A 15511-nucleotide genomic window follows, 5' to 3' on the forward strand; every position below is an offset into this window, starting at 1 on the left:
ATAGACATGGTTTTGAACTAGGAAGGGTTTGTTAGTGCTGTGCACTGCTGTGTGGTCTCATCCTGTGTTTCCTACCTGTTCACAGGCCCCACTTGATGAGCATTGTTCTTTTGTCAAGACCCTTAATGTACCCTCATTTGACTGTTGTGTACTGGAACCTATTTAAAGCTGTGGTACTAATGGCATAGCAGAAGCTCAAACTCTGAGTGGACAGAGACACAGGTCCAACACTGCCACCCTCAGCTTCTGAAGAATTAATTTCTCTAGGCTTTAGGGGACATCAGCTTGGGGGCAAACTGGGATTTGTAGTTTTGATGCTGGAAACATTGTAGGACTAGCAAATGTAATAGTGTTGGAGATTTTAAGATGTCTTTAATTTAGTCTTAAGCATAGGGTTAAGAGAATGAGAAGCTCTCAGAAGAAAGATAGCCTGAGTACATCTCAAATTCCAGAGTAAGACATTGTCTGGTGTGGACATTGGTTTCTCCAGGGAGAGGCACAATTGTCTTGGCATTAACCCTGTATACCTTTTGATTACTCTTAAGTCACATCAGGTTGCTAAGAATCCTCTGTTTTTCCTTTTCTCTTTGGATAAGATTATAGGGTAGATATAGAGGTGCCACAGATGAGATTAGAATCTTTGTTTGGTTTCGGTTTTTACCTTTTTTTAAATATTTATTTATTATGTATACATATTCTGTCTGCGTGTATACCTGCAGGCCAGAAGAGGGCACCAGACCTCATTACAGATGGTTGTGAGCCACCATGTGGTTGCTGGGAATTGAACTCAGGACCTTTGGAAGAGCAGGCAATGCTCTTAACCGCTGAGCCATCTCTCCAGCCCCTCGGTTTTTACTTTTTGTTGGTTGGTTAGTTGGTTGGTTGGTTGGTTTTTTTGAGACAGGGTTTCTCTGTAGTTCTGGAACCTATCCTGGAACTCACTCTGTAGACCAGGCTAGGAAATAAGAATCTTAAAACATGAACCCCAAGCCCCTGGTGTGTAGATTGATTACTTGTCTTTTTACTGGGGTTTCAGGTGAACTTCCTAGGAAATTGCAAATTTGTGGCAGGGTAGAGAGAAGGGCCTTACATTGCTAGTTGTGTCTGAATGTTTGTTTCTCTGCTGGTGAGAGGCTATGGCTGGATTTCAGGATAAGGGATTATTCTCCGTTCTTAGGTCCCCAAGATTTTCTCTGCTTTAGAACACTTTACATTATTGCTTCTTCTTAATTTGTTTGTTTAGACCAAAAATATATTCTCTAATATTAATATAGATACTTTATTTTGAGTGCTTCTTGTCTGGTTTGTCTTTTCTATATAACTTAGTATTTTTCTGATTTTTCACATTTTTTATTTTCATTAGTTTTTGAGGGGAAGAATGAATGTACTGAGAATGCAGGTGCCTGAAGAGGCAAGAGGTGTGGGATGTCCTGAGCTGGAGCTCTAGGCACGAGTGAGCCCTCTGGTGTAGGTGCTGGGTACTCAGAAGAGCAGTAAGTTCTCTTGACCACTGAGTCAGCCTTCCAGGAAATTAGATTTGTCTCTTAAGAATCACATTTCATTCATCCTGACAATTTGATTGGGGCTTTATTTTTTTCCTCACTTAGGCGTGTGTCTGTATATGTGTGCATACAAATGCATGCTACATGTATGGGTCCCCAAAAAGACCGCAGTAGGACATCAGATCACCTGGGGTGGAGTTTGTGGCCTCTGTAGGGCCTCTGATCCCAACTCTGAAAGTAGTCCTCTAGAAGAAGGCACATTTAACTTCAGTCTTTCCAGCCCTGTGTTTAGGGTGTGTTTTGTTGATATTCTGAGCTTTACTGTTGTAGTTTGTATTTGTTATTTTTTACTGGTAAGTTTGGTCCATTCTACTTGAGACTCCTGTCTTGTCTTCTTGCTGTGTTTGAACTTGAATGGGTGCATTCCTCGTTTCTTCTCACATCTGTCCTTCTGGGTGAAGACAGATATTACTAGTTGTACTGAGTACCTTTGAGATCCTAACATGCATACCCAGCCTGCTGAATACACCTGCTCTTTCTGAACAGCACAGACGTTTTAACAGCAAGGCTCTTGCTTATCTGGGTTTTATTATTTTGTAGATTATTTTGCTATATTGTTTGGTACTTCAGTAAATTAATTACTTTTTCCTTCACCTAAGTTTTCAATTATATGCACTAGCAAGCACCCTTTTCTATCAGAATTTCCTTCAAATTAATTGCACCCTGGCCCTTTTGTCAAGGAAAAACTTTTTGTTAAGTAGAGTTCCTACTTAGAAATTCCTGTCATGAGAGTCTGGATGGTAGATTCAGTTTTTATCATCTGCAGGTGCTGTTCTGATCACATTCTTCATTTACTCTGAGCTGTTAGTTTTCTGCCAGCACTCTATAGCTAGAAATCCGCTTCTGTGGCTTCCTTTGTGGCTGTAGCTCATATTTTGTGAATGTGTTTTGAATATTTCTTCTGAAATGCATGAAACCAGTTGTGTTTCCAATTGGGAGTTTTCAGATTTTGAAGTACTTGGATATATCTGATGGGACTTCTTGGTAATGAGGCCCGGGTCTGAATTTGTCATCCCTTTGTCTTCCCTGTACAATATGCATAGAGAGCCTGCAGATCTTTTCATATAATGGTTTCAGTGTAGCTGTGTTTGGATGGTAGCCTGTCACGTGAGCTGTTGGTTAGGTGCAGTTTTTCTACTGTGGCATCTTGTGAGCACTCAGTTACAGGTTTCAAAGCATTTCTAATTTCAGGTCTGTGGAGTTAGGGAAGCTGCTAGTGAGGAAATAGCTGCCCTCTGCCTCTGGAGGCCACTTCTATTTTCCGTTTGTGTGTCCTCTGGAATTTGACTGTATGTGACATTGTTGAACTTGGTGTATGGGTTTGTCTCCTTCTCGTAGCTGCTTGAGTCCTTCCTCCATTGATTCTGGACATGGTTTCTTGATGGACAGTGGGCACTCCTCTTCCCTTCATGTGGAGTCACTGAAGAAGGGATTTTCATGATCCTCCTGCCTCTGCCTTCAAGTGCTGATCACAGGTGTCCACCACCATGCTAGGCGCTTTTGTCAGGGGATTTTTTATTTTTTGCTAGTTTTCTCTTTCCCAGAGAACAAAGCATTCCCTGGGCGTCAGCTTCAAGCAGGGCTTTCTCCAGGCCCTCTTGTCCTACAAGGACTTCTAGTTCCTTACTAGGCCTCATCACTAGTTGCTCTCAACACAGCAGACAATCCGGGGCTCTAGGTTGCAGTCCTCACAGTGGCAGCCTGAGCACTCCCCAGTTCCGTGTTGCTCTGCGGGCTTCATTTCTCTATTTATCTCATCTAAGCTTATAAGTTTTGAAGAGATGTCTTGTACGAATTCAACATACACTGATTTGAAAATTTGAAATGTATTAATTATATACTTAGAATTCTGTTTTCAAGAATCTCAGGGCCTCTACTAGTTAAAATGGAAATCTTTTGCATTTTACTAGAAATAAAAATGTGTCTTGTCAATTCTTAAAAAAAAAAAAAATGACACTTCCCCCATCTCCATTCCTTCCTGCAGGTGAGCAGTAGGTCATCCAGCCCTAGTGTCAGAATGATCACTACCTCAGGACCAACCTCAGAGAAGCCAGCTCGCAGTCATCCATGGACCCCTGATGATTCCACAGGTGACCAGTTTAGCTTCTCATTGAGTGGACTTAGAGGCACTATTCTTTACTAAGACAAGCATGATGTAATTATTTAGATTTTCATGTTTATAAAAACTATTTGGTAGCAATATTTAAAATGCCCTTTGCAGTATTGTGCAGAGGCTGACTGTCTTACCCTGTGTATATTTTTCTCCCAAATGCAAAACATATATGTTGAAAATTGATTTTTCCAGTTGGAAACATCGTGTGTTCTTGTACTTCACTCTATGATTTTTATATCATGACCTTTCCTACTGGATCTTTTCAGTAATTAAAATCCCGAGAATGGTAAAAATAACCATCGTCATTTTCATCTTCGTGTCTACTTTTTAGTATATATTATTTGGTATTTTATATAGGAATACAATGTATTATCCACCTCTTACTCAGCTCCTCCCAAACTCTATCTCAGTTTTTGTGTTTAATTTCCATTGTGTATATTCCTTGTACATGGTCTGTGTTGTATGAGGGCATTTTCACTTAAGTATATGAACATACTTCTGTAGTCCATCCCGTCTTTTTCACCCATCCTCCTTCCTGCTAGTTGTCTTTGTTCCCCTGGACAGTTTCTCGTCGACTTCCATGTCATATACAGACACAAAGGAGAAAACAGGAAATGCTTTTCTAAGACTAGTTTAATTTGTTTCCAGTTGCCCTCCTTTTCCTACAAAGGACATATTGAAAACTCTATTGTGTATACATACCACATTTTCTTTCTCCTACACGGAGTGTAAGTATTGCCAGAATGTATTGAACTGAAGTCCTTTGGGTAAATTCCCAGGACTGTATGTATATCTGCGTCATGTGGTAGATCTGCTTTTAGTGCTTTGAGGAACCTCTGTGTTGATTTTATGGCGGCTGGACAAGTTTACATTTCGTCCAGCAGTGTATATAAGGATACCATTCTGCCAGATGAGATTGCACTTAAGTTCTAATTTGCTTTTTTCCTCCAGTGGCTAGCGAGATTGAACCATTTTCAGTGCCCCCCCCCATGGGAATATCTTTTATTCTTTGATAGTTCCATTCATGTACACAATGTATCTTGAACATACTCACCCCCAGTATCATCCTACTTCCCAACGTGTTCCCCTTCCACCTTCGTGTCTTCTTTTTGATGACCCAAAGAATCCAATTAATGCTTCCCAAATACCTATAGGTTTGGGTCATCCACCAAGCATGGGCAACCTACCAACAGCCACACCCCTCCAAGAAAAAAATGCTTGTGACTCTCCTTCCCCCAGCAGCCAGCAGTTGCTTAGCTAAGGGTGGGGCGTCATGAGCCTTCTCCCCATCCTGCTGGTTCGTTGGCTGGCTTGATCCTATGTAGGTAGCCACAGCTGCTTTGGGTTCATGAGTGTAATATCCATGTCCTGCCCACCAGACAGAATTTCTCAGCACTCCTTCAAGTCCTCTGGTTCTTAGATTCTTTACTCCTCTTCTGGGATGTTCCCTGAGCCTTGGGGCCAGTTGATACAGCTGTCCCACTGAGGACTGAGCACTCACGGTCACTGACTCTAGTACTTGAACCAGTAATGCATCTCTGGCCGAGGTTGAAAGCAACATTAATCTGTAGGTGTAAACATAAATATTTGGAAGGCTGGTTGACAGCATGTTAATTTAGCAAGATAATGTTAGGGTCCCCTCTAGGACCTATGACCTAATCAGCCCTGGGCTTTGACCAGGCCATTTTCTCATGTGTTTATTAGCCATTTGTGTTACATCTTTTGAGAAGCCTCTACTTATTAGCTTATGTACTGATTTCATTGGTTGGTTGCTTGGTTTCTTAGTGTTTTTTTTTTCTTTTGTATATTCTAAATATTAATCTATCTGTCATACATGCAACCATCAAAGAAAGATTTTTCTTACACTCTATAGACTATGTTCACTTAACTGGTTGGTTGTTGGTTGTTTTGTGGGAGGGGCAAGATCTCACAGTTTGTCATCCTCAAAACTTGCTACATAGACCTGGCTGGCTTCAAACTCACAGAGATTCGCCTCCTCTGCCTCACAAGGGCTGGGATTAAAGGCCACTTCACCCCGATTAGCTTTTTCTTTTATTTTTCTGTGAAGAAGCCTTGTAATTTTTTGAGATCCTTTTTGTCAATACCTCTTGTTGGTGTTGTTTCCTAAATGTCAGCCTCTGGGGGGCTTTTGGGGGGGTTCTTTTATAATTTATTTAACTATTTTGTGTGTAGGGGTATGAAAGTGTCAAAATCCCTGGAAATGGAGTTTTAGGCCGTTGCAAGCTGCCATGTGGGTGCTGAGAATTGAATCTAGATCCTCTGGAAGAACAGCTAGTGCTTTTCACTGCTGAACCATCTCTCCAGCCCTGTTTTTTTTTTTTTTTTAAATTTAGTTTCTTTATTGATTATTTGGAAGTTTCACATTGTGCATCCCAATTCTGCTCACCTCCCAACACCCCCATATTCTCCCCTCAACTCTGCAGCACCGCCCACAAAAGAAAATTTTTAAAAATATCAAATCAAAGCAAGCAAGCAAACAAAAGGAAAAACAAACAAAAATCTCTTTGCTCCTCCAGAACCTCTGCATTTGTCCTGGAGGCATTGGGAGCCTCGGTGTGTCATATTACCCTCTGTCCAATCAGCTTTACTAGCAGATGTTTATTGCATGAGTTATCTGGTTCAAGGCCTCCGGTTTCTGGCACACCATCATGACTGGATCCTCACTGGAACTCCTCTGGAATATCCTGGTGCCACTCTGAATCATAGCCCTAGATTGGGTATATGTTAGGGTGGGTCAACCCAAGGCCCAGCTGTGAACCTGGGTAGTAACTGTGGTCACCCACCTCAAGCGAGTGGGCGGAGTCAGCTCCCCTTTGCCCAGGCCTTCAGGGTTGGTTCACTCACCTGTGGTGAGGAGTGGGGCCATCGCTCCCATGAGAGTCAGGACCAGCTCTCTTGCTACAGTGTCCAGCGAGAGTCCAGGCCAGTTTTCCCTGGGCCAGCAAGGGGTTACATGGTTCCTATGTGCCCTTGAGGTGACACAGGCCACAGACTTCAACAGACACCAGCTGCTGCTGGCCCACGAAGCCATGGTTCTCAGACATAGTGCTCGACAGCAGCTTGGGCCCAGATGATATCCTATCCTAGCTTTTGGTGGAAGCACTGGCCACTCAGTTCGGAATAGTTCTGGTGGTGGCATGGTCCCCAGATACCACCAGGGCCTCAGGTTACAACTCCAACCCTGGTGATGTCCATTGTCCATACCTTTTCACACTCTTCAGTCACATTCCAGAAAGACAAAGAAAGCATCCACAAGAAGTATGTCTTAGCTACTTTCCTACTGCTGTGATATAGAAGCCTTGAGCAAGACATCCTATAGGATGCTTACAGTTTCAGAGTTTAGAGCCATGACCAGCAATCATGGCAGACAGCATGCTGGAGCAGCTGAGAACTCACATCATGACCCACAAATAGAAGGCCGAGAGAAACACTGGCTATGACACAAGTCTAACACAATTCTTTTGAAACCTCATAGTCCACCCTCAGTGACACACTTCCTCCAACAAAGCCACATCTCTTAACTCTTCCCAAACAGTTCCAGCTGGGCAGCAACTTCTCAGATATATGAGCCATATATAGTCAAACCCCCACTGAGGGGTGTGCCTGTAGAGAAGGACAACGCTAGCATCTGCTGTGTTAAAAACACAGGGGGAAATGCCGTACTTACAAAAAAAGTGTATGTTTTAATATTTCATAAGAAGAGGTCATGTTTGATTACTAAGTGTAAATAAGCTTTCATCGAGTAATAACCATGCTGTCTTGTGACCCATTGTTAGTATCAGAAACTAGAAGCTGGCATTCCAACTTCAGCGCAGGTACACATGAGAAAGTGAAATGCCACTTCTTGGTTTTAGAGAACAAAGATGAAATCCAATAAAGGACCTTAATTTTTTCTTCATGGAAAGGCTTGAGTTGTTTGAACCAGCCCAGTGCTTCTGAATACCTGTGAATTCTGCTTGAAGTGCCTATCAGAGACTGCCTGCTGGTGCAGTGTGGTGTAGAGGTTCCACGATGAGGAGAGAGCCATGGGAGCAAAGTGTTTAATTGAGGAGACTTTTCAAGATGGTGCATTCTTCTTCCTAGTCAGGAGGCTGTTATTTTCATCCCATTCAAATTTTGTGGAAAGCAGTGTCTTGAGTGGGTCATCTCATTTCCTCAGCTTTTCCTTGGATCCCATACAGTGTCTCCACTGCCATCATGCATGACCTGTCTTTAATCCATGCCAGTCTTTGAAGTTGGAGGGCAGTTTTACCTCCTTTGAAACAAACAAGACCCATATTTGAGTACTTTGATAAGACTGACTAATGGTTTAAAGTCACTGATATAACTGTTTGGAACATGGTGTTGAACCAGAGTTCTAAAGCCTTTTTTACATGTCTGTACATGTTATATATCCTCACTGCTAGTGTCTCATTAGGGGCAGGCTGGGGTGTTCACAGCAGCATCTGTGTCAACTGGAAAGAACATCTGGAGAACCCAGAACACTTGTACTTTCCTTCCTTGTGTACACTGGTGCTGACAGTTGATCCAGCCTCCTGGTGACCAGAACCTGAGGAAAACAATGTGGACTTGAATTGCATAGCATCAGTTAGGACTGGGTTAAGCTTCAAAGTATAAAGACTATGTTTTGTGTCTTTGTTTTTAATTAAACAAGGGCCTGTCATCTTGACTATATAGTATCATATTCAGTTTAGATCCAACTTAAATTGTAGAATATGCTTGTATTTTAATAGCTGTGACCACGCGCCTCCCCTTTTTCCTTTAGTGTTCAGAACCAGACCCTGTTCGTTACCAATAACAGTAACTTTATTTAATAATATTTGGAGGGGATAACATCTCATACCCTTTTCTTACTTGTTTATTGTTATAACAAATGAGTAATTACATTCATGAGTTAATAAATAAAATGCATGCTTGGCTTCCAGATACCAATGGCTCAGATAACTCCATCCCAATGGCGTATCTTACACTGGATCACCAGCTACAGGTAAAGGAACACGCTTGGCTTTTCCTTCTAGAGGAGTACGTGGTATTCACAATGTGTTCCTGTCCATTTCTTTATGCTTTGAAGCCAACTTCAAAATCAAAGTAGAATAAATGGCTTTGCCAGGCATGGTGCTCATACCTCTAATGCCAGCACATGAGATGCAAGAGTAAGAGGGTCAGGGATTCAAGGTCTACTACAGCTGCAAAATAAGTTTGGGGTCAGCCTGAACCACAAGAGAGCCTGTCTTAAAAATCTTTCTTATTTTCTTTTAGTTTTTTTTTTTAACGTTCCTTAGGTTTAGTATTGACATATTTTATGTTCTCATCTTGACAATCATCTTAAAATAGCTCTATGTCTCTGTTGTCAAACTGCCAACTATAGCATTTTTACTCCCTGTTTTTTTAGTGTATTAAGACATAAAACTCATGGGCTCATTTCCATTTCAAACATTTTGTGATGCATCCTTCCTTAGGTTCCTAGCGACCAAAAGTGTAAGTGTGTCAGTGCTTCATTGTGAGTGTGAGAATTATCAACATCTCGGGAGCCCAGCGTGTGCCTTTAGTTCCAGCTACATGGAGGGCAGATAGAACTGAAAATTGCAGGTCTGCCTGGGCAGCACAGCCCTGTCCCTTTAAAAGAAGGACCTTATTAGTATGTTCAGTTCTGTAGCAGGAAATGCCGTCCAGAGCTTCATCTGGTCTCATCACAGGCATTCTAAGTTGGCTGACAATGGACTACCAAGTTTACCAGGACACAGCTTAACACTTAAAAAACAGCCTTCAATAAATTTGTTGTTGGGCAGTTCCTAAATGCATGAAGTGCATTCTGGTGACCCTGATTCATTCAGCTCTAGTTACACTCCTATGTCTTCTCCCTGTCACATCCTTTCTCACGTCCATATGTTTCGTTTCATTTTGTTTACTGAGTCTAACCCAGCTCACCTCTGTGGCCGAGGGTTCAGCACTGTCCTTTGGAACCTGGTGGGCCCCTCAGCGCCCTTACTTTTGCTTACATTGTTTTAGTGCTGTAAAAATATGTCACTCTCTGTCTCTGTCTTAGCCATCATCTTTGGCAGACACTTAGTTTTATGTTTTAACATTTCTGCTTTCTTTCCAGCCTCTAGCACCATGCCCAAATTCCAAAGAATCCATGGCAGTGTTTGAACAGCATTGTAAAATGGCACAGGAATATATGAAAGTTCAAACTGAAATCGCATTGTTACTACAGAGAAAGTAAGTCCTTTTTTTTTCACAAAAGTTAAAAAGCATATTAGTATTTTGAATTTAAAATATATTGAGGTACCAGCATTATTTTAAAAGACTTTTAAGAAATTTTTGTCTTAAGAATCCTGAAATTAGTCATTAAACCTATTTCCAGAACTAGAGAGATGGCTGCAGAAGCATGCACATTGCTCTTGCAGAGGACACAAGCTCATTTCACACCACAGTGACCAGCTCAGCCAGCTGGAACTGCTGCTCCCGGGCATCCAGTGCCTTCTCCCAGCCTCTGAGGACACTGCACTCATCGTGCGCTTACCCACAGACACAGATACAGATGCATAATTAAAAATAAACCTTTAGGCTGGTGTGGTGACCCGGGCCTTTAATTTCAGCACTCAGGAAGTGGGTGCAAGCAAATCTTTGTGAGTTCAAGGCCATCCTGTGGTACACAGTGAAACCTTTTTCAAAAATAAAGTTAACGAATAATTACAATTCTTTATAAAGATACTTCCATCTAGATTTACGTTAAACTATTAGCACCCTTTAGCTAGTTTCGTGCAGAAAACTCACCGTTTTGATAGCATCATTTAGCGCTGAGGAAGATAAACTGGTTGCTTACCCAAGTTTATGTTATCAGAGTCAAAGCAGAAGGCTATTTAGAGTTATCACTACAGAAGCTTATTGGTTCTTGCCCAAAGGTAAAGTAATGGCGTTTTCCTAGCATTTGGTCAGATTTGGTCTCGGAGGCATTTTGTCTGCAGTCTTGTCAGGTGTATATAGTGATATTTTATTTGTGTTTTAATTACCTGAAGATCTGAGTGCAAAACTAGCCACACTAATCAGTCATACAGGCCAGGCAGTGGTGGCACACAGCTTTAATCCCAGCAGCCACACTAGTTAGCCATAGAGGCCGGGTGGTGGTGGTACACGCCTTTAACCCCAGCCCTAGAGAGGAATATAAGGCAGGATGAGACAGGAGCTTGCTCTCTTTTCAGTCTGGAGATTTCGTAGAGGTAAGAGCTCTCTAGTGGCTTGGCTGATTTGCTTCTCTGATGTTCAGGTTGAACCCTAATATCTGTCTCTGGGTTTTTATTATTCATGCCGTGGGTGTATTTGTAATACTGCAAGGTTACATGTGACAGTAGAATCTATTTTCTATTTGTGAGTATTTTAGAGGTAATTTTATAGCCGCCTATGTTTTTCTAGAGCAATAGAAACTGCCTCCCTTCTGTTTTTAAAGACTCCTGTCTTATTTCCACACAGGTGGTTTGGTTTGGTTTGGTTTGGTTAGGAGATTGGTAGTCACTTTTCTCAAGCATGAACCTTGTGAAATTTTACTTGTGAAGAATGACTAAAATGTTGTAGGAAAAAAAAGTGACAAATAAACGTGTATATGGAAATTGAATTCTTCCAGTAATTTGCATTGAAGTAAGAATTCTTATTTTCTGAGTAATTTGTGAGTTACAATCTGTACTTGCTTCAGAAAGGGAGAATAGGGCCAGTGAGGTGGCTCAGTGGGCAGAGGCACTTGCAGCCAAGCCTGACAACTTGAATTCCATCTTCAGAACCCACTTGATGAAAGGAGAGAACCATCTCCCCCAATTTGTCTTCTAACCTGCACACACACGCGCACACACGATAATGTAAATGTAATAGTAAAAGAATAAGTTTTACAAAAAGGAAAATAGTATAATAATTAAATGAAACTAGGTTAGTATACTAAAGATACCATAAATAGGAAATAGAATAATATGGTCTAGAAGCTGTAGACGTAGCTGTGGAACTTCTGGCATTTTGTGTTTTGAATGAGGCCTGCATTTATTTCTGTATAAATTGCCTTGTCATATGTGAAAGAAGAATTCTCTGTTAACAAAATACAAATGTTGGGGAGCTGGTGGCTCAGTGGTTAAGAGCACTGACTGATCTTCTAGAGAACCTGGGTTCAGTTCCCAGCACCCACATGAAGAATCACAACTATCTGTAATTCCATTTCCAGGGGACCTGACACCAATGTACATAAAATAAAAATAAATTAATTAAGTAAACAAAAATAAATGTTGGGTATAGGTGAGTGTGAAAACTATGACCCTTAATCAAAACTTTTGCTTTAACACTTTAATTAGTTTATTATGTAGGGAGTGGGTGTGCACATGTCATGACATGTATGTCGGTACCAGTCACAGGTGGGAGTTGTTCTCTTCTTCCACCATGTGAGTTCTTGAGCATCAGGTTTGATGACATGCTTTTTTACCCCGTGGTCATCTCACCAGCCTGAATACTTACTTTAAATGATAAATGTCATACCAGGAAGCTACTTTAATTAATAAGAGCTCATTATTCATTCAGTCTCTTGCTTCAGGGCTAATTCTTCATGTCCTCAGAAGAGAGGGACTCGAAGCTCAGCTGCCTTTAAAACGAGGATCTCCTGAAAATGTTTGCAGACACTCTCCCTGCTGTTGTAGACTAGAAAAGAACTTTAAGTGGCATAGTGTCTCTCACTGCCACTGGAGCTGTAGTTAAATAGGACTATGACTTCCGAATAGAGATGCATTGAAGTATATTGGCCTATAAAAGTGGAGCAGGGACTATGACTCAGTTCTGTCTTCCTGGAACTGGATAGAGCCTTTTTTGCTCCTTCCTACCAAACAATATCCACCATATAAATCTACTTCCTACCAAACAGTATCCTCCATATGAATGGTGGTTTCTCTGCTTCACTGACTGCCTTCAGAACATAATGGAAGGACTGTGGTTCCAGTGTGCTTAGCGCGGTGGTCATTTCCATTCTGGCCTGGGATCACATTGGACTAGTACACTTATCCTGCAGAGTGATAGGTAGCAAAGGTTCTCACTAGCTAAGTTTCCTTCATCAGAAGTGTGGGTCTTCTCATCATGTGTAATGCTGTTGTGTAATTTGTTTTTAGGCAAGAATTAGTTGCAGAATTGGACCAGGATGAAAAGGACCAGCAAAACACATCTCGTCTGGTACAGGAACATAAAAAGCTCTTAGATGAAAACAAAAGCCTTTCTACTTATTACCAGCAATGCAAAAAACAACTAGAGGTCATCAGAAGCCAACAGCAGAAACGACAAGGCACTTCATGACTCTCTGGGACCGTTCAATTTTAAAATATGCAAAGACTTTTTTTTTTTTTTAAAGAAAAGACAAACCATTATGACAGTTCATGAGTGTTAGCTTTTTGGCATGTTCTGAATGCCAGATGCCAATATTTGCTTATTTGTTATGTCGTTTATCTTCTTAATGGTGGACCTACAATCCACTGTCTTGTTGTGGCTTGGAAAGGCCAGCGTTCTCAGCTCAGAGCACGTGCAGTGAACTTGGCTGTTTGTGCATGCTCCTGGTGTGAGCTAACTGACAGGTGGGGTATCACACTCGCTACTGTGTGCCAGCATCGTCCTTCTCTATAGTAAAGGATGGAACCTCAAGGATTTTCTTCTTAGAGCTCATCTCAAAAGTCTGCTACTTTTTTCCAAAAGATGGTATGCACCAACATAAAGACAGGGTATTATAAATAACTGGTGGTACATTACACAAGTACAGGGCATTTAAGCTGAGTTCAAAGACAGGATTTTGTGCCAACACATCCTGGATCAGTACTAAATGTAGTTCCATCTGTTGCTATTAAAGGTAAGTGGTGGCAGCTGTGTTTAATGAAAGCAGGTTTAGTGATTTTCATTAGGCTGAACATCGTTTATGAGATACTGAATGTGTGCTCTTTTTATGCCCTAAGGATTTTCAGTTCTGTGTAGAAACAAGCTTTTCTGACTTTTAATATTAGTATCAGATGAAATTGAAAGAACATGGTCTATCGTAAATGATCCTTCTTACAACAATTATTGAATTGTGTTATAATATATCTGGAGAAAAATTGAAAAATAATGGAAATGGAAGTGATTGGCCCGGCTAAAAAGACATGTCTGTTTATGATAGCGAATAAGCAGACCAATCAGGAGACCTGAGGAAGGAAGATGAAGTGAAAAGAACCCATTTTCTGTAGATATTTGGAGGACTGATTTCTCTGAAGTCCGATCTGGAATGACTGCTGCCTTCCCACACTTTTAAGAGAATTTCAACCCTTAAAAAGAAAATATTTATATTGTTAACAATAAGTTTACTACCAGCCTTCAAAATAACTTAAAGGTAAATAATAAAATGCCATTGAAAAAACAGTTCCCAAAGCGCTATTTTTTCAGTCCATGTTAGCACATTTTGATAGCTGTACAGAAGACTGCCATCAGTCTTGCTTCTAAGTGTTCATGTTTGTAAAGAGAACAGTTTGGAAGAAGAGCACGGTTGCTGGGTCCTCAGATGTCCATCATATTCCTATTTGTCATCATATTTGTCATCTAAAACAAAAAGGAAATGTTACCATCTGCATCATCATAGGCAGCCGCTTCATAGAAGTATTCAAGCAGGTAAGTGGAAGAAAGTGCTGCATTACCCGTGGTACCCGTGGCAAAGGACTGCTAAGCAGTTGCTTGGTGTGGTCAGTTCCTTCAGGCTTCCACGACTGTAGCGGTCCTGCATGGCCTTGACCAAGTACATAGCCACACGCAGATGTTTGCCAAGTTCCAACTGTCCCTGAAGATGAAAACAACACCATGCTTACTTGAAATCCTTACCATTTTACTCAATGCCTCTACTGATAAAACCGTCAAATAACCAAGAGTCAGATGTGTCATTAGTTCTTGCTCTACAAGTTATTCAAACCTAACTTGTGGGGGAAAGTAGCAAACAGGCAGACAGGCTTGCTAAAATGATGCCCAAGAATCAGACAGTTCCTGCACAGATTCTGTTGGCACTCTGTTCTTGTTTCCAGGGAAGGAAGCAAAGTTTATGTAATGTAGAGGGAAATCCTCTTCAGCAGTAGAACTATTCTGGGTTGAGTAAAAATTAGTTTAAGAATGTCACCCTACATACTGAAAAGATCTGCTTAAAGTTACTCACAAATGGCCGACTGTTTTTTGTTGAAGTATTTTTTAAAGTAGCGATACTCCTTTTCCTTCAAATTTCTGTCATGCTCCTAGTTCCGTCTCCTGCTGCAGCCAGAGATTACAGTTGGACTTATTTCCTCGTGAGTGTGTGTGTGTGTGCAGCCTTCCACATCCAGCTCCTCTCTCTACATACCAGGAAGTTCTACTTGTACTCCTGTCTTCAGAGATTTCTTGTAAAATGATGTGATACAGAAACTCTTGTGCATATTATGTAACTGAAGAAGGCTTTTTGAGTTTATTTTTGTTTCTAATAAAATTCAGACTGTTAATTCAGGCTAGTATGTAGAAATGGCAGTTGTCTTCTCTCAACAGCTGAGCTGTGGGGTTTGCTCCAGACTAATACCTGAAACACCAGTTTCTCAGGATGCTCAGCGTTGCTGCTCCATAATCATGGAGAGGCTGAGCCACTGGACTGGAGAGAGGGCTAAGCAGTTAAAAGCATTTATTGCTCCCAGTTTCCAGCACCCACATAGAGGCTTACATCCCTCTGTAACTCCAGTTCCAGCGTATCTGACTCCTTGTGTCTGAGAGTTCTTGCACACAAATGGTGCACATACACTGTGGCACACACAAAATATTAAGTAAGAAAAAG

At 41.2% G+C, this 15511-nt stretch overlaps 1 protein-coding gene across 2 annotated transcripts in view; it reads left to right on the forward strand.

The window, feature by feature from the left end:
• Nucleotides 1-14094, forward strand: part of Map3k7 (mitogen-activated protein kinase kinase kinase 7) — a 62174-nt gene extending 48080 nt beyond the window's left edge. For both annotated transcript variants that reach the window (XM_038347607.2, XM_038347606.2), the window contains 4 exons: nucleotides 3547-3652; nucleotides 8622-8683; nucleotides 9800-9915; nucleotides 12828-14094. In XM_038347607.2, coding sequence (XP_038203535.1) covers nucleotides 3547-3652; nucleotides 8622-8683; nucleotides 9800-9915; nucleotides 12828-13008 — 465 coding nt within the window. In that variant the 3' untranslated portion in view covers nucleotides 13009-14094. The remainder of the gene's footprint in view (nucleotides 1-3546; nucleotides 3653-8621; nucleotides 8684-9799; nucleotides 9916-12827) is intronic.
• The last annotated feature ends 1417 nt before the right edge of the window (nucleotides 14095-15511 follow it).

The sequence above is a fragment of the Arvicola amphibius genome, chromosome 11 (assembly GCF_903992535.2).
Source record: "Arvicola amphibius chromosome 11, mArvAmp1.2, whole genome shotgun sequence".
NCBI lineage: Eukaryota > Metazoa > Chordata > Mammalia > Rodentia > Cricetidae > Arvicola > Arvicola amphibius.